Raw genomic sequence first — 17759 nt, 5'->3', positions numbered from 1 at the left:
TACTGTTTGTTAGAGAGAGATGAGCAAGCTGGGCAAAAGGGAAGGTATTGCTGGGGCAGGTGGATAGGGGTAGGGTGCAGTACTTTATAGGGTGTTGGAATGCACCTCACTGGCAAGGCCAGATTTGAGCATAGGCTTGAAGGTGAGGTTGTCTACTATGCCCACGTCTGGGGGAAGAGTGTCCTCAGCAAGAGAAAGCCAGAGAAAAGGTCCCATGGTGGGGATGTGCTTGGCATGGTTGAGGAATGGCAAGGAGGCTAGTGTGGCTGGAGTGGAGCCTCTGAGATGGAGAGCAAGCGCACAGAGGTCAGTGATGTCTGGTGCCAGGCCCTCTTCATGGTCTGGTGTGGCCATCTTCATGACTTTGACTTTTACTCTGAGTGAAATCAGGAGCCATGGGAAGCCTTTGAACAGAGGAATGCTGTTATGATTGTGTTTGGCTTTTTTTTTTTAGAGAATGCTTTGTTTTAATGTTTATTTTTGAGAGAGAGAAAGAGAAAGAGGGAGGGAGGGAGGGAAGGAGGGAAGGAGGGAGAAGGCAAACAGAGACACAGAATCCGAAGTAGACCCCAGGCTCTGAGCTGTCAGCATAGAGCCCAATATGGGGTGTGAACCCATGAACCATGAGATCATGGCCTGAGCCAAAGCCAGATATTTAATCAACCCAGCCACCCAGGTGCCCCTCTGATTGTGTTTTAAAAGGGTGGCTTGGGCTGCTGCTTTGAGAATCTCATTGGACTGCTGTGAAGGTCTAAGGAGAGCCTGGATGGAAAACACTTTGTAACAAAAAGCCCTGAATACAGTACAATGCTCTGGGGAAAAGAGACTAGCTGTTCTGCTTCTTCCCATCTTATCCAAGAGACAATCGAGTAAGGAAAGGATTTGACTTGCCCAAGGTCAGATGCTCTACAATCAATTTAGCATCTGGAACTCCCGGACTCTTCTCCCAGGTGCCATCTGGCAGGTAGGTAAATAGCTTTTGGACTTGTGGTCTCAGTGAGTGCATCTGAACAGGACCAACTGAGTGGTTCTCCCCCATGATTCATTCATCCAGCAAATATGTATTAAGCACAAGTTCTCCACCTGGCATTAGGATATAGGGGCAATCGAAGACACCTGGTGAGGGCTGAGCCCCAGTCTTTGATGGAGCAGGAGTCAGATATCAGTCAGAGGTCAGAGACCAGGCCACCAGTGGCTGGGGGTAAGCTTAGGGGTCGAGGGTCAGTCCATGGCTGGAATCAGCATGAGGCTGGAGGCAGAGAGACCAGTCAGGAGGCTGTGGTAAAAAGCCAAGCTGGAGAGGCAAGGCCTGGTGGAGACTGTGGCTGGGAGCATGAGGAAAGGGAACGAAGAGTAAAAACGTCAGGAGGAAAGTCCACAGGACTTGGGGGAGACTGGATATGAAGAAAGGGGTGGGACCAAGATGCTGCTGAGCATTCCTACTTGGGTGACAGAGATGATGTCATTCACAGAAACAGGAAGTCCTTGGCACATCTGAGGAACAGAAAGAAACGCCATACGTCTGAGCATAGTGAGCAAGGGGGGGGGGTGCGGTTTCAAATATTGTTGCTGAGACAGGCAGGGGCCAGATCATACAGACTTGGGTCTTAGTGGGTAGTATTCCAAAACAATGGGAAGCTAGCAGAGGGTGTCAGGCAGTGAGGGACTGTGCTTGGTTGATGTTTTAAAATCATGTGTGGCATACAGATTTAAGGGGGGCAGGAGTGGGAGCCTGGAGACCAGTTAGGATTAAGTAGCTTAGGCGAGAGATGGTGTTTTCCGGTGGTGGTGGAGACAGGGAGAAGTGGGTGGATTCCATAGCTGTTTTGAAGGGAGAGATGTCACGTGTGGGCATGAGATCAAAGGCAGTGCCTGGGTTTGGGGTGTACAATGGATGGTGCCATTCATCAAGATGGGGAAGATGGGAGAGCACATTCTGGGATAGGCAGACTCCAGAGTTCGGCTCTGGCTATATTCTGTGTGACATCCACATGTAGACATCAGGTAGATGGTTGAAGGTACCACACTGACACTTAAAAAAAGAGTGAACACGGACATTTGTAAATGGTTAACTCGCAGATGGTATTTAAAGCCATGGGACTAGGGCTGAGCCCTGGGGACCTTCAACATTTAGAGACTGGATGGAGGAGCAGCCCTGACCAGTGCGGAGAAGTCGTCAGGGAGGAGAAGGAAAACCAGGAGAGGGTGCACTCATACACCCCAATAAGGGAGTAGGGGGGGGAGGGTTTACTGTGCCCGATGCTGCTCAGAGAACCAGGCGGAGAAGAAGCCCCATGGGCTCGACCACGTGGGGGCCACGGGAGATGGAGACAAGAGCAGGTCGGCAAATTGGGTCAGGAGGTGAATGGGAGGGGAGGAAGCGATACCAGCATGAAAGGGGGGGGGGCAGGGAGTTGGGGGCCAGCAGCTGGAAGAGGACTCAGGTCACGGCTCTCGAGCATGTTTTGTGGATGGGAAAGATGAGGGAAGGGGGCAGGGGCTTAATTGTGCTGAGGAGGAGGGGCCTGCCCAGCTCCTGCGCGGGGCGTCCTGAGGTGCTTCTGCACAAGCTGCCCCTCCAAGAAAGGCCGCTCTGCCATCTAGCCTCCTCCGAAGCGCCTCCCCTCCACGGCCTTTCTTCTTCTCCTCCTCACCACCCGGACCTCCTGCCTCAGCACGACAGCTCATTCCCCCAGTGCTGCCACCACCAGCACCATCCACTGGATTTGAACTAAGTGAAACTTCCGGAAGTATACCAAGGCCTTTGTTCCTGGCTTTCGTTCCCTCCTAGGGTCTCACTTCTTTGAGTGCAACCTATTCCCACATGGTTGCTCATTGTATTGTCACAACAGCCCTGCGAGCCTCAGGGGGATTTAGGAGATGTACAAGTACAGCTAAGTGCGCAGCTAGTAAGTGGCGAAGCTGGGACTTGAACACACGTCTAGGCTGTCTGCAGAGCCCATTCTAACTACCGTCCCATGCTGCCTCCACAGACCTCTCACGCCTTTTGGCCAGTCTTGGTGAAGGCGACGCCTCCTGTACTCCTGTTCCCATGGGATGGGTTTGAAAGGCAGACGGGATTCTTTCCCCATCTGTGTTTCAGGGGGGCAATTTCTACAATTAGTCTCCAGACAAGCTAAGTACCAGTTCACCAGGCTTCTGTCGTGCCCAGGAATGACCCTTTCTGAACATTTCCTCACATCCCTGAGAATCTGTTTGCATGCCTTCAGAGACAGCGTATTATTACATCCACAAGCAGCCTGTTCTAGGCAGGAGGATAGCAGAGCAATGCAAAAACGGACTCCGACCCCAGATGCTTCGGCTGAATCTCAACTAGTATCTTGTGCCTGTTTCCTCATCTGCAAAATGGTAATGACAGAAGTGCCTACTTCCTAGTGTGATTACGAGGATTAATCAGATGCTACATTTAAATGGCCTGGGAAGTACATCATAAATTTCACTTATGAGCATCATCATCATGTTTCCTGAGGGCAAGCTACAACTCACTTTACTGCAACCTCCACTCGTCAGGCCCTTGGAATTCTACCCTCTTCTTCATTCACCTGCAGCTTAATCCTGTTGTTCTGCAGTCCTCAATTTTTATTTTCTCCTGACGTTTGGTTTTTTGGGTGGTTTTTTTTTTTTTTCGTAAGCTCAGTCATTTATCACGTAAACGTGATTTTCTTAAGATCATGATTTCTCCTTGACAGAGTCACTGGTTGTTTGCCAGGCAAGCGCAACAGTACCAAGCACATAACTAGGCTTGGAGAATGACAGCTTAAGGCCTCACCTCCTACCCTCACAAGCCCACTTGTCGGCTCCCAGGCTTTTGCGCTCCCTGGATTTGGAACCCTGTGAGCGGGCCCACGTGACTGCATATCTACCATCGGGGCAAGATTATGTCATGACGGAGAGCCCAGATTCTGGAGACAGAGCCAAGTTCAAATCCAGACTCTTCTGCTTACTTGCAACATGTCATCTTGGTCAAGACACTCAGTGTTCCTGAGCCTCAGTTTCTTCATCTGCAAAAATGAGATGATACTACCCTTGTTTACTTTATCAGGTGCTATGAGGATTAAGATAATGTATATAAAACGCTCAGCACAGTTCTTACCTCAATAAACATTTGCCATGAATGTTCTAGGGCTATGCCATCTAATAGAGCAGTCACTAGCTCTCTATATGTGGCAGTTGAAGCCTTAAACGTGGCTAGTCTGAACTGAGATGTGCTGTTAAGCACAGAATACACATTGGATTTCAAAGACTTAGTATAAGAAAAGAATGTAAAACCCTTTGATAACTTTTTATATTGCTTATATGTTGAAATGAAAACATTTTGGATATATTGTATTAATAAAATATAATTAATGTTATTTTTTCTATTAATAGGTCTTCTAGAAAATTTGGAATTACTTGTGGTTCAGTTTTGTCACTTACATTATATTTTTGGACAGTACTACGATGGTAGGGCTTCTGTCGTTTCAGGTGGGCGATGGTGGGGGTGGTTGTATTTTTTTTTGTTTTCCAGTGTGGCAGGGGGGAACAGTATAAGTGGTTTTGAGGTATTCGAATTTTAGTGGCTGTATCTGTCTCTTATAGATGGTATTTGAGCTGCAAAGGCTCTTTGGAGATTAAGTAGGCCAATATTCTCTCTCTAAAGATGGGGGAACTGAGGCCTACCCAGAGGCCCATGGGATATGCCTAGGGCCAGAGAATTAATGATAGCAGAACTCAAATCAGAACCCAGATACCTTCCCCATCCCGGCAAGCGGCTTCAGGTCAGAATAATGCTGCCACCTGGTGGTCACCCATAGATGAGCGTCACAAGCCAGGGCGGCAGCTAGGCTCCTTCAGGAGCAGGACTCAGCTGCCATCTACTTCCCTGTCCTCTGCAGAAGCTAGAACAGGAAGGACCCTCCTCCAACCTCCTTCCAGTCTGACTGCACAGAGCCCCAGCCTGCCAGGGGTATGAAAGTGTAGTGATTAAGGGCACTATCTGTGATTACAGACAAGTGAAGGATTAAATCCCAACTCTACTCCTCCTAGCTATGAGGCCCTGCAAAAGCCACTTATCTCTGATCCTTGGTTTCCCCATACGTAAAATGTGGGTAATAATAGAGCTTACCTCAAAGTTATTAAATTTGAGTCAACAAATATCTACAAAGCACCACCACTTATGCACTGTTCCTGGTACTGGGATATAGCAGTGAACCTAAAAAGACAAGCCCATGGTTCTCAGTGTGCCCTTTAGACCACTGAGAGCAGCAGCACCTGAAAACTTGTTAGAAATGCAAATCTTTAGGCCTCCATCCCAGATCTACTGATTCTGAATCTGACACATGCTCAAGGTTGAGAACCACTAGACTTGGACACGTAGATTATATATCAGGTGGGGTTAAGTGATATGAATATGGCAAATAAATGGCTAAATATCTTGAGAATAATGGCCAGGGGCGGGGGTTAGGTGGGGAACACTAATTGATCTGTGAGGGTCAGGGAGAGCCTACCTGATAAGGTGACAAGTTCCAGCAGACATCTGAAAGCAATTATCTAGAGGAAAGGTTAGAAGGATATGCCGTTTCCCCTTCAAAACACATCCTATATTTATAATAAGTCCTGGGGATAGAAGACAGGTGACTATAGTTAATTATTAAAAAAAAAAAAAAAAAAGACTTCCTGCAAACTGCATACATTCTACTTATATCCTATTGGCCACAACTTAGTCAGATGGACCACACCTAACCACCTGAGGAGTCTTTATTCTGATAAACCATATATCCAGCTAAAAACTGAGAGTCCTATTTACAATAGAAAATGAAGAAAAAGCATTTTGGTGAACAATGGTTTCTGCCATACTAAGAGATTCTGATGTAACCAGGCTTTGGGAGTCTGGTTTATACTTGTATGCCTCCAATGATGGGGGATCCCTATCTCGTGAAAATTTTATCCCCTCTTTGAGCAGCTCTTTTAGAAAACTCTTTGTTAACTCAAGTCTACCTCTCTGTAATTCCTACCACCGTGGGACTACGCGGAACAAGACTGCTTGCTCCCTCTTCCCCAAGGGAGAATTTACCTATTTTAAGTCCCCTATACATCTTCTCTTTGAACCACCTAAGGTCAATGGCTTCCCCCCTTGGGAAGAGTTTTCCTGATCCGGCATTAAGAGATTAAAAATGACCTTGACAGTAACCTCATGGATGACAGGGAGCCACATCATCACCTAGGTCCATGAAGATGAAGTGGAAGTCTAGTGCTCTACCTCAAGCAGAATGTGAAGGAAGCCAAGCAGGAATTGGAGTTCCAGTCTCATTGGACTTTTGTATTTCTTCAGGTTTATTTTGTAGTTCAGAAATTCTTCCTTCTGTTGGCTCTAATCTGCCATTGAACCCATCCACTGAGTATTTAATTTCAATAACTGTATGTATTTTTCTTTGGTTCCTTTTCGAAGACATCTGATTATATCTTGCCTACTTTTTTATTCCATTATTTCTTTAAGCATTTCATATGTAGTTATTTTATTTTTTTTAATATATTTTAATGTTTATTTTTGAGAGAGACAGAGACAGAATGCCAGTGGGTTAGGGGCAGAAAGAGAGGGAGACACAGAATCAGAAACAGGCTCCAGGCTGTCGACACAGAGCCCAACACAGGGCTCGAAGTCACGAGGCTTGAGATCATGACCTGAGCCAAAGTCGGATGCTCAACCGACTGAGCCACCCAAGCGCCCCTGTAGTTATTTTTTTATTTCAGAGAGAGAGTGTGAGCTGGGGAGAGGGGCAGAGGGAGATAATCTTAAACAGACTCCACAATCAGTGCAGAGCCTGATGGGAGGATCAATCCCACCACCCCAGGATTATGACCTGAGCCGATATCAAGAGTCGGAATGCACAACCAACTGAACCAACCACCCAAGTGCCCTGTTAGGTAGTTTTACATTTTGATAATTTTAATATGAACTCTTTGGGGGTATAGAAATCTTTTCTGTTTGGGGTGCTTATTTTCATGTGTTCGTATCTTTTTTGGGAGTGGAGGGAGCAGGAGTCATATTTGGTTGAACCTAATCTGTGAGAAACCACTGGGCTTCAATTGTGCTTCTGTCCAGAGGAGCTTTTGCTTTTTACCAAGAGCCCTGACACAGTCCTACTTAGGAGTTATTAGCCCAGAAATCTGAGGATTTCTGGCTTATTGTGAAGGTCAAGCTCAGCTCCCTCACCGTGGGGCCGAGGATAGGGAGAGGGGCAGAGCCTAAACTTAACTTCCTGGCACTGACTTGGTATTTGCCTTAAGAGCTACCCCAACTTTCTTTGCTGACAGCTATTCCCCAATCCATTTCAACTTGATGAACTTTTCTTTCGTTTCTTGAATGCCCCTGGGGATTTCTTTTTTAAAATTTTTAAAAATTATTTTAAGTAGGTTCCACACCCAGTGTGGAGCCCAACACAGGGCTTGAGCTCATCACCCTGAGATCCAAGTCGAGCTGACATGGAGAGTTGGCCACTTAACCCACTGAGCCACCCAGGTGCTCCTCCTTTATTTCTTTGAAGTCCAGGAATGCATGTTTGTTTTAATTTATCAAGGATCTAGAAATAGAAATGCTTTTTTAAACTATCTAGTTTGCAGAATCTATCTAGTCTACAGTAGGGGAAAGCCCATTCACCTATTCAGTGATTCATTCCACAAGCCATTATGGAGCCCATATCCAAAAGCTGGGTGGGAGGCACTGGACAAGACCCACTTTACCTTCTCAGAGCTCACACATTAGTGGGGAAAATAGGCTAGAATGCAGGGGAACGGTGGTGGCACATGGGAAGTGGGGGGTGCAGTGGGAATTCAATAGAGAAGCGCCTCGAGGGGCAACCAGGAAAGTAACTCTGAGAGAGGGATGAAGAACAGATTCTAACAGATGAGAAGACAGTGAGGTGACATGGGGGAGAGCAGATGCTGAAGAAGCCAAGCTGGGAGGGGATGTGAGCAGAAGACTGAAGGCACAGAGAATTGGAAAAGCAAAAGGACTAGGTTTGGCTTGGGCAGAGTGAGAGCATCAAGTATGGGCAGGACCAGGTAACAAAGCATGTGGTCTAGGGCTAGGCATGGAGGCTTGTTTAGTAGACTTACAAGAGCTCAGGTCAGAGAAAGGAGCCAGGAGGGCAGGAGGGACCATTTCTCGGGGCCTGGCTGGGGCTGCAGCTGCAGCCCACGACATCGGGCTCACCTGCCAAGGCTGTGCTCCCGTGGTTCGTGGTCTCAGGCGGGCAACAACTCCTCCAGTCCTGCCTTACATGTCTGTGGCCGACAGACTGCTGTTTCAACCTAAGCTGTGCAAACTGGCTCTCCTTGCAAACAAAACCCTGAGAGGAACAGCTTTCAAAGACCTGGCTGACTGCATCTCTGGTTACCAGGAAACAACAGTACAAGTTGCAAAGTCCCATCACAGGAAATAAAAAGAATGCTCTAGCAACCGCCAGCATTTTTCCACCGGGATTCCAGCCAGCTGTCATTCAGGCTCCTTGGCGTAAGAACTCAACAAGCTTAAGAATAGTGGTAGCTTCTTCAGAGCCAGGCACTGTGCTAAACACTTTAATCTTAATTCTTATGATACCCTAAGAGGCAGCCATTATCACAGGAAGTTTCACTAAATGGTCAAGCGGTTAAGTCATTTGCCTAAAGTTAGTCTGAAGCTGGGAACTAGGTATTTTCGTCCAGGCATGTTCACTTCTTGAGGGTCTGTACACATCCTGCCTTAGCAATGAGGCTGCCGGTAAGGAAGTACCGTTTTTTCCCCCTAACACTTTTAATTTTGGAATAATTTTAGATTTACCAGAAAGTTGCAAGGATCGTATGACTTTTCTACATACCACTCATCCAATTTTTCCCCTCATGTTAACATCTTACATCACCACAAAATATTTGTCAAAATTAAGAAATTAATTGAACTTCAGGCCTTACTCGTATTTTACCAGTTTTCACACTAACGTCCTTTCCGGTTCAGGATCCAATGGTGCATTAGTTAGGTCTAATCTCCTTTGGTCTTCTATCCTTGTTTTTCATCACTTTTGACTCAAGCACTGGCATCCTGCAGAATGTCCTCTAATTGGGTTACGGGTTTCTTAAGAGTATCAGAGTTCAAGTGCTCTCATCATCTTGCATCTAGAGTATTGCTGACCATTGAAGAGCATAGGTTTGAACTGCGTGGACAATTCACGTGGATTTTTTTCAATAAATACGCATAGAACTGTCTTCTCTCTTCCTTATAATGTTCTTAGTAACATTTTCTTCTCTCTAGCTTAATTAGCCACCCAACAGTGGAGCAGTTACCATCACAGGGCCCTATGCTAATCTCTTGCAGAACACTCTGTACCATCTGGTACCACTGGGTCCTCGGAGGTGGATGCAAGCTTCCGGAGAGCAAAAACTTTTTTAATCACTGATGAAAATAGGGCTTGGTGTGTATTTGTGGGGTGACCGAATCTCTATGTACTTTATGTACTGATGTGGAACAATCTCCAAGATCTGCCAAGTGAGAAAAAGCAAGACGCAGCAGAGTGCACTACCAATTTTGCACAGAAGGTGTGGGGGGCGAGTAGACACCCACGTATGTTTATATATGGCTCAAGTCTGGAAGGCTCCTCTTCTGCTCAGACTACACTCGGCTCAACAGTTTCCACTCTGCCCTGGCTCTTTAAGAATTGGTCCATTTTTGGAACCAACATCTGCTTTTCAAAACAAGGTCTCTAAGGTCTTGGTCTGCTTTAGATGATGGAGGCAACAATGCCACAACCAGCAGGGTGGAAAACACCCAACTGCACACAGGTACCTCGCCTCTCCTTAGGCTCCTCCTCCCAGGAAGTCACTTCACAGAACACAGGCTCATCCTGTCAAGTGTCAGGGGCCCAACCAGTATCTTCTGTGTTCCTGTTTGGCAGGAACCGTATCCTCTGCAGTAATATATCTGTTAAAGGCCTCCTGCTTTACCCTGCACCTGTGATCCCCAGAAGTCTTATGCCCTGGTCAAATGGAGCCAGGAGGAGAGAACCAAGTATCCCTGAAGGGTGGCCTCTACACGAAGGAGAGAAGACTGGAGTCGAAACAGCTTACACAAAGGCAATTTATTAACAGAAAACATTAATTTGAGGAATCCTGTTCACAGACGGCGACCACGGCGACCCCCCTTCCTGCGGGTGCTATCGGAGGGGATGGGGGTGACATCCTCTGTGGGGAGGAAGAGAAAATATCATTGCCTAGAGACGGATGGGAAGGAGTCCGGGCCTCCCTAGACCAGTGGCCTAACACACCAACAGTGGATCCTGCTGCTCCCCAAATAAACCCTCCATACATAACACACGGATGCGGACTGCCCCACCTGCTGCTTCCTCAAATTTTCCGATGTAGTCTGAACTCACTTTTCTGAAGGGAAAACTGAGGCTCAGAAAACGCATACAACTTACATACGAGGTCAGAAGCAGGCGAGAAATCACGTTTCTGACATCCAGCCCACTGACTCTCTAGTGAAAAGATTCTCCTACTAAACAGGGCAACCTAACACTATCTTCTTTCCAGTCAGTAAAAGGTTGAAAATATGCTGAAAAAAAATAAAACCTTAAGAGGAAAAGGTTGGACCACCAGATCGAGGGATCAGTACATGATGCGACCATGTGCACAGAAACAGGAAAAGGCTAACACCTTCTCAGGAGCTAGAAAGGATCAGGAGATCACAGGCGTGAGGAGGGCAGGCACTACACAGATATAGGGAATTTGCTGTGATTCTCCACCACAGGAGTTGCCACTCCCTGCATTCAGTTTTCATGGTCACAATGACTAGTGTACTCTTAATACTTAGTAGGCAAGGACCAAGGATACAGATGGTCCTACAATTCAGGAGACAGACTACACAAAATGCCAACTCCCTTAAGAGACACTATAGGGGCGCCTGGGTGGCGCAGTCGGTTAAGCGTCCGACTTCAGCCAGGTCACGATCTCACAGTCCGTGAGTTCGAGCCCCGCATCGGGCTCTGGGCTGATGGCTCAGAGCCTGGAGCCTGTTTCCGATTCTGTGTCTCCCTCTCTCTCTGCCCCTCCGCCGTTCATGCTCTGTCTCTCTCTGTCCCAAAAATAAATAAATGTTGAAAAAAATTTAAAAAAAAAAAAAAAGAAAAAAAAAAAGAGACACTATAAAGGACAGACAATTCATCTCCTATCAGTTCCACCAGCCACTGTCCCAAACCCTATACACCAGGCAGTGTGCGGCACTGGGGTTAAGAAATCAAACTGCGCTGTCCCAATGTAAAAGAGAAGGTCGACATTTACAACAGGTGATAGGGGTGTTCAGGGAGAAATTCTGTCACATGGTGCCTCTTGCAGCCCCCATTAACAACCCTAATTGCCAACAGTCCCCAGACCAAGCAGCACTGCATCCACTGGGTACATCACAAGCTTTCTGGGGTTAATACTTCAAAGTAAATCCAAACGCTAGCTAGAGGGGGGGACACTTACCAATCCGCCCAATCTTCATTCCTGAGCGGGCAAGGGCTCTGAGGGCTGACTGGGCCCCAGGTCCAGGGGTCTTGGTTCTAGGAAATGAGAAATCTATGTTAAGAAAAGCTTTGTCCAACTCATTAGGGGTTCTTTCTGAGATCCCACAACCCTCTAGCTAAGGAATCGGCAACTTTCCTTAAAGGGCCAAACAGTGGAGAGCCCAACGTGGAACTCAATGAACCTGAGATCAAGACTTGAGCTGAAATCGGGGCGCCTGGGTGGCTCAGTCGGTTAAGCGGCCGACTTCGGCTCAGGTCACGATCTCGTGCTCCGTGAGTTCAAGCCCCGCGTCGGGCTCTGTGCTGACAGCTCAGAGCCTGGAGCCTGTTTCAGATTCTGTGTCTCCTTCTCTCTGACCCTCTCCTGTTCATGCTCTGTCTCTGTCTCAAAAATAAATAAAACGTTAAAAAAAAAAATTTTTTAAAGACTTGAGCTGTAATCAGAGATGGACACTTATCGACTGAACCATCCAGGCACCCCCAAACAATAAATACTGAAGGTTTAGTGGGCCACTTATGATTTTTGTTGCATACTTTCTGACCCCTGGGTCATAGTTTGTGCTCTGCCCTGCCTGCAGCCCATTTAAAGCACTGTCCCTTTTTGCCACAGGCTATAATTCTTTTTTGGTGATCTGTTCATTTCCAACTGCTCCACCTGCCCCAAACCAAGACCCTAACATCTTTTCAGTGGACCACTTCATCTGGTCTGCTGTCCACACAGCAGCCATTGTTTTTGTTTTGTTTTGACACAAGCACTATGCCCAATGTGGGGCTTGAACTCATGACCCTGAGATTAAGAGTTGCATGCTCTACTGATGGAGCCAGTCAGATGTCCCAACACAGCAGTCATCTTTAAAAATGTCCAATCTTGGGGCGCCTGGGTGGCGCAGTCGGTTGAGCGTCCGACTTCAGCCAGGTCACGATCTCACGGTCCGTGAGTTCGAGCCCCACGTCAGGCTCTGGGCTGATGGCTCAGAGCCTGGAGCCTGTTTCCGATTCTGTGTCTCCCTCTCTCTCTGCCCCTCCCCCGTTCATGCTCTGTCTCTCTCTGTCCCAAAAATAAATAAACGTTGAAAAAAATAAAAATGTCCAATCTTGGGGTGCCTGGGTGGCTTTGTCGTTTTAAGTGTACAACTTCAGCTCAGGTCATTGTCCCACGGTCCGTGAATTCGCACCCTGCTTTGGGCTCTGTGCTGACAGCTTAGAGCCCGGAGCCTGCTTCAGATTCTGTGTCTCCCCCTCTCTCTGCCCCTCCCTCACCAAGCTCTGTCTCTCTCAGAGAAGGGGAAAAAAAAAAAAAAAAAAAAGTCCAATCTCAGGGCACCTGGGTGGCTCAGTTGATTAAGTGCACCAACTCCTGATTTTGGCTTAGGTCATGATCTCATGGTTCATGGGGTGCTAACAGCACAGAGCCTGCCTGGGATGTTCTCTGTCCTTCCCTGGCTAGTACTCTTGCTGTCTCTCAAAATAAATAAACTTTAAAAATGCCCAATCTCATCAGGTCATTACTATTAAAAAGTTCTTTTGCTCCCCCCACCTTTGGCTGAAGTCCAGCTCTTTACTGCTTCTTTAAGACCCAGCAGGAACTTGCTCCTGCCTAGCTCTCTGATCACAATTCAACAAATACTCTTCCCACAGATGTGCCAAGTCCATTCCCACTCGAGACTTTTCCACTGCAGCTGTATCTTGCTGAATACTTTCTCCCTGTCCTTCTTTCACTGGACCACTTCCTGGCACATTTAAGTCTTAGTTGAAATTACATCTTGTCACTAACTCCCATTCCTGACACCATACCTTTACTTTCTAGCACTTGCCACAAATGGGAAGCACAGGGGCCCCTGCTTAGGTTGTTTAAAGTCAGACTCTCCTACCTGCCTAGGTGCCCCTATACGGGAGAGGAGAGGTGATAGCTACTCTTTTCCATCATTCTTTTCTAGTACCCCAAACATAATACCTGGTATGCAGTGAGTGCTCAACAAAGTTGGGGAGGAAGGAGCAGAAGCGGTGGTGCAACAACCAACTACTAAATATGAACACACTTAACAGGTCTTGTGCAAAGTCACAAGAGAAAAACCAAGCCTCAAATCCAGGTGCTTTGGCATCCATGCCCAGAGACCTCACCTCCCAGCCCCCGACTCACGTACCTATTTCCTCCTGTGGCCCGGAGTTTGATGTGGAGAGCGGTGATGCCCAGCTCCTTGCACCTCTGGGCTACATCCTGGGCAGCCAACATGGCAGCGTAGGGAGAGGACTCATCTCGGTCAGCCTTCACCTTCATCCCACCAGTCACACGGCAGATGGTTTCCCTAGAACAAAAGCTCACGGTCATTCCGCTCACGCAACAAGGATTCTAAGTACTTAGCACATCCTAATGAGTGCCACAGTTCGGGTATGGCAGAAGATGAAGGTCAACTCGAATATGCATCCTTTCTAACAAGATGGCCATGGGTTCTGCCTTGATGGGGTTCAAAGACCCAGATGAATGGGACGCTGTATTAACAATATAAATTTACTTTTACATTTAATCCTCTCAATTGCTCCATGACGTAGACGTTAACCTCACCATATATATTAGGAGAAAACCAAATCTTAGAATTTGAGTGACTCTTGCTAATGGTGGCCAGAACCTGTACGTAGAGCTGACTTCCAGTCCACCACTGCTCCTACTAAGTACCAACAGATTGAGGATTCACGGATCACCACACTTTAAGGACACAAGGGCAGGGAACGTCTTTCTTGTAACTCAAATGCCTGGGAAATGACAGTATTTGTGACTAAACAAACACGTTTCCTTATCTGAACTTTTTAATTCTTTCAAGAGAACCCCTTAAACTGCCACCCAATTCCAGGAGAATTTCTTCCCCCAGACCCTTGCCAGTATGGTCTGTACCTCTTCACCCAGGTACTCACTTGCCAGAAAGATCGGTGACATGGACAAAAGTGTCATTGAAGGATGCAAAGATGTGGCACACGCCAAACACATTTTCTCCTTCAGCTACCTGAGGTCCAAGGCTGATGACCTGTTCTTCTTTCTTTTCTTTCCCCTTTCGAGGTGCCATTTCTGAAAGGAAGTAAAAAAAAAATCCCGAAGTTAGCAATGGACAAGAGGTTTCCACAACCTTTTCCTGGCTATTAAAGGAAATCTCCAAGTTTTGCTCCTCTGTGTCTCTTTCCCTCCACCCTGGGAATCTGTGCAATCTCATCTCTGCCTAAACTCACTTCTCTCTGCACTTAGGAGAGTTCAACTGGTGGCTAAAGAAGCAAAGTACCTTGAGATAACCTTTCTCCTGAATTTCCTTAAAGCACAGATCATAGCACTTGCTAAGCAGCCCAGAGTTCTAGCAGCAAGACCACAAGTATCCCTCCAATTTTTACCAAGTCGGCCTCAAAACCACGAAAAACACTGGCTTAGATCCCTAGAGACCTCCAAGTTCAACTGACAGCTCTGCAAACCCGGGTAATCAATTCTTCCTGGGCCTTAAAGCCCACAATATATATCCTGAGAAATTTTTAAAGATTTGTTTAGTGACACAACAAGTCAGTTGCAGAGCAGTGATGAGAACCAGGTTAAGGGATTCCTAGTCTACACTCCACAACACTTCCAATATCAGGAGGGCTTCTGGTCTCCTGGACCCCAAGTATCATTTACTGATTAGGCTCAAAGACTTTAAAGACTGCATTCAAAAAGATTAGTAGAAGGCCAAGACCAATGACCTACCCATGAACTGGTGACAGCTGAAGACCCTTTACGCAAGACACCTGCTGTCTGAACTCTGCACTAACTCCTACGCTTAGAATTCAAGGGTCCCTCACCCACATAGTTCTCTAGTTTCATCTACTACTATATCCTGTACCAGATCCCTCCAAAAAGCCAGTTCGAGGGCTATCTCCCATCCTCTGACAATTCATCTCCTGCTATCCTTCCACTACTGATTAAAACCAAATGCTTTTTTTTTTAATTTTAATGTTTTAAACATTTCTAAATGCTTATTTTTAAGAGACAAAGACAAAACATGAGTACAGGAGGGGCAGAGAAGGGGGGGACAGGACACACACAGAATCCGAAGCAGGCTCCCCCCTCCGGGCTGTCAGCACAGAGCCAGACGTGGGGCTCAAACTCACGACCACGAGATCAATGACCTGAGCCGAAGTTGGACGCTTAAGCAGCTGAGCCACCCAAGTGCTCAGAACCAAATTCTTAAACTTTTACTAGAATCGAGCATTAAAGGCAATAAAACATATCCTTTTGGAAGGCTAATGGAAAAGCCCCATCCCAAAGACTCAGTGTTAGCAAAATCAAGTAACTCTAATCTGACATAGCATGTAATGGAAGTGCAATTATTCCATCAAAGGAGGAAAAGCAAGTATGGGTAAGTGGAAGGCGAAGAGAGGACTACTTTCCGCCCAAAGCACCTCCTGACACTCAATCCGAACAATTCCCTAACACTTCCAGAAGACACTAGAAATCAGAAGGGCTCAGGTGACTTAGGCTGCACCCTTTCGGATGAAGACAAATTTGGCCTTGCCTTGGTTCGTAAAGACAGTGGCAAAACCAGACTTAAAAATCAGTGCCCCGACTCCCAGTCCAGCACTTTCTACCCCGTGCCAAGATGCTTTTATTCCATGAAGGACCACCATTCCAGAAAAAGAAAGTCCATGTCTCTTGCATTCCTGGATCTCCCCAGTGCCTTCCTTATACAAGGTCTGGGGAGTGACCACAGTAAGCACATGTGTAGGTCTCAGATGTACAAAGTAACTGTTCCTACGCTCAAATTACATCCAATGGAGTAAGAATTTTAAGGAAGGGGCCAAGAGTGCTCACAGGAAAAGTTTTAAGTTCTGCCTGGAGAAGCCCAGAAAGACCAGCAGATCAGAACTCCAGCAGATCAGATTCATCAGGAAGCATGAATACGAATTCCTAAAGTGGCCACCCCACAAATGCCGCCCTGAGGTGGTGATGAGACGGGTCCTTACAGAATATATAAACGCATGGCAGGTGCTCAACCAACACTGACGTACATCCTTCTCTACCTTTAATTTCTGGCTTTGTAAGGCGCGCCCAGTACTTGCGACGTGCCAGACCTAGCCATCAACCGGGTTCAGGGAGCACCCAACACAAGGCCGTTTTTTCTGATTCCGTCCCTGAATCCCCACCACAATCCCCACGGAATCCGGACGACAGTTAATCCTACTTCCCAAACAAGGAAACAAACTACAGATTAGGAGCCCGGCCTACGACCGCTCAAGAAGCTGGCGGAGTAGAGAGAAGCCACATCGGACTAGGGTCCCGGGTCCTTCCCAAACATGCTGTGCGGCCCCTTAAACGGAACGGTGGTGGCAGCGCGGAGCGAGGGCCTTCAGGGCTGTAGCCACACTCAACCCCCTCCCCTTCACAAGCTCCTCCTTGAGACAAGACCGCCGCTTCCGAGACCAGGCGCGAACCTGAGTCTGGGGTCGGCCGGCCGCGCCCCTCTCGCCTGACACCTGACTCGGCTTCCGCGGAAACACCCCAGCCCAGCGCCCCGAACCCCGATGGGTCCCCCTGCCTCAGGATGCCACTCGATTAAACCCGCTGAAGCCTCCTACCTGCGCGTCTTCGCTAGACTCCGCCACCGGAAAGAGAGAGCGAGAGAGGGCGGGGCGACGGGTCACGTTCGCGCTCCCGGAAGTGTACGTCTGAGGTCAAGGAGCGAAGCCGGTGGCCCGTTTCTAAGGAGTTGAAGATTCGCCCTCGGGAAAGGCGTTTTACTTAAAAGAGCGCTAAAGGAGGCAAGGGGCAGGGTGTCGCTGCGAGCGGGTCTGCCTCTGAGACTGCAGGAAGCAGCTACATCTGCTGAGCGAGGCGGGCCCTTGTGCGAAGATGGTGGCGGCCGCACCGAGACGGACTTCTTCCATCCTGACCCCGGGCCTAGTCGGCCCGGAGGCGGCAGCGCCTCTCGTGGCGCGGAGGGCAATAACAGCAATTGCCTGCTTTCATCACAGACTGGATGGCTGGCTGTGTCCTGAACAAAATAAGGATAAATTATTCAATATTTATTATATACTAGCTTGGGCTGAGCGATTTATATGCATTGCTTCATTTAATCCTCACAAAATTATCAAATAGATAACTTTTTATTTCTCTTTTACGGATAAAGGACGTTAACCAAGATTACACATTTGTGGCTGATTTGGATTTCTGACTTCAAAGACTGTATGTTTGATAGCTACTTCCATGTATCCCTCTAA

The 17759-nt window shown here is 47.4% G+C and overlaps 2 protein-coding genes across 3 annotated transcripts in view; both read right to left on the bottom strand.

Annotated features, from left to right (window-relative positions):
- The window catches only part of CD74 (CD74 molecule), a 29888-nt gene extending 20926 nt beyond the window's left edge, over positions 1–8962 (bottom strand). For both annotated transcript variants that reach the window (XM_043597961.1, XM_043597968.1), the window contains exon 1: positions 8947–8962. In XM_043597961.1, the coding sequence (XP_043453896.1) occupies position 8947 (1 nt within the window). In that variant the 5' untranslated portion in view covers positions 8948–8962. The remainder of the gene's footprint in view (positions 1–8946) is intronic.
- A 1125-nt stretch (positions 8963–10087) lies between these two features.
- Positions 10088–17408, bottom strand: RPS14 (ribosomal protein S14). Its single transcript, XM_043597981.1, has 5 exons — positions 17118–17408; positions 14442–14592; positions 13676–13837; positions 11491–11567; positions 10088–10209 (listed from the first exon to the last, which is right to left on the bottom strand). Exons 2-5 carry the CDS (start codon positions 14588–14590, stop codon positions 10142–10144), a joined length of 456 nt encoding a protein of 151 aa, XP_043453916.1. The 5' UTR covers positions 14591–14592; positions 17118–17408; the 3' UTR covers positions 10088–10141.
- Positions 17409–17759: the final 351 nt, after the last annotated feature.

Source organism: Prionailurus bengalensis, chromosome A1 (assembly GCF_016509475.1).
Source record: "Prionailurus bengalensis isolate Pbe53 chromosome A1, Fcat_Pben_1.1_paternal_pri, whole genome shotgun sequence".
Taxonomy (NCBI): Eukaryota; Metazoa; Chordata; class Mammalia; order Carnivora; family Felidae; genus Prionailurus; species Prionailurus bengalensis.
Note: the sequence above shows the minus strand (reverse complement) of the source record. Positions and strands in the feature narration are given on the sequence as shown.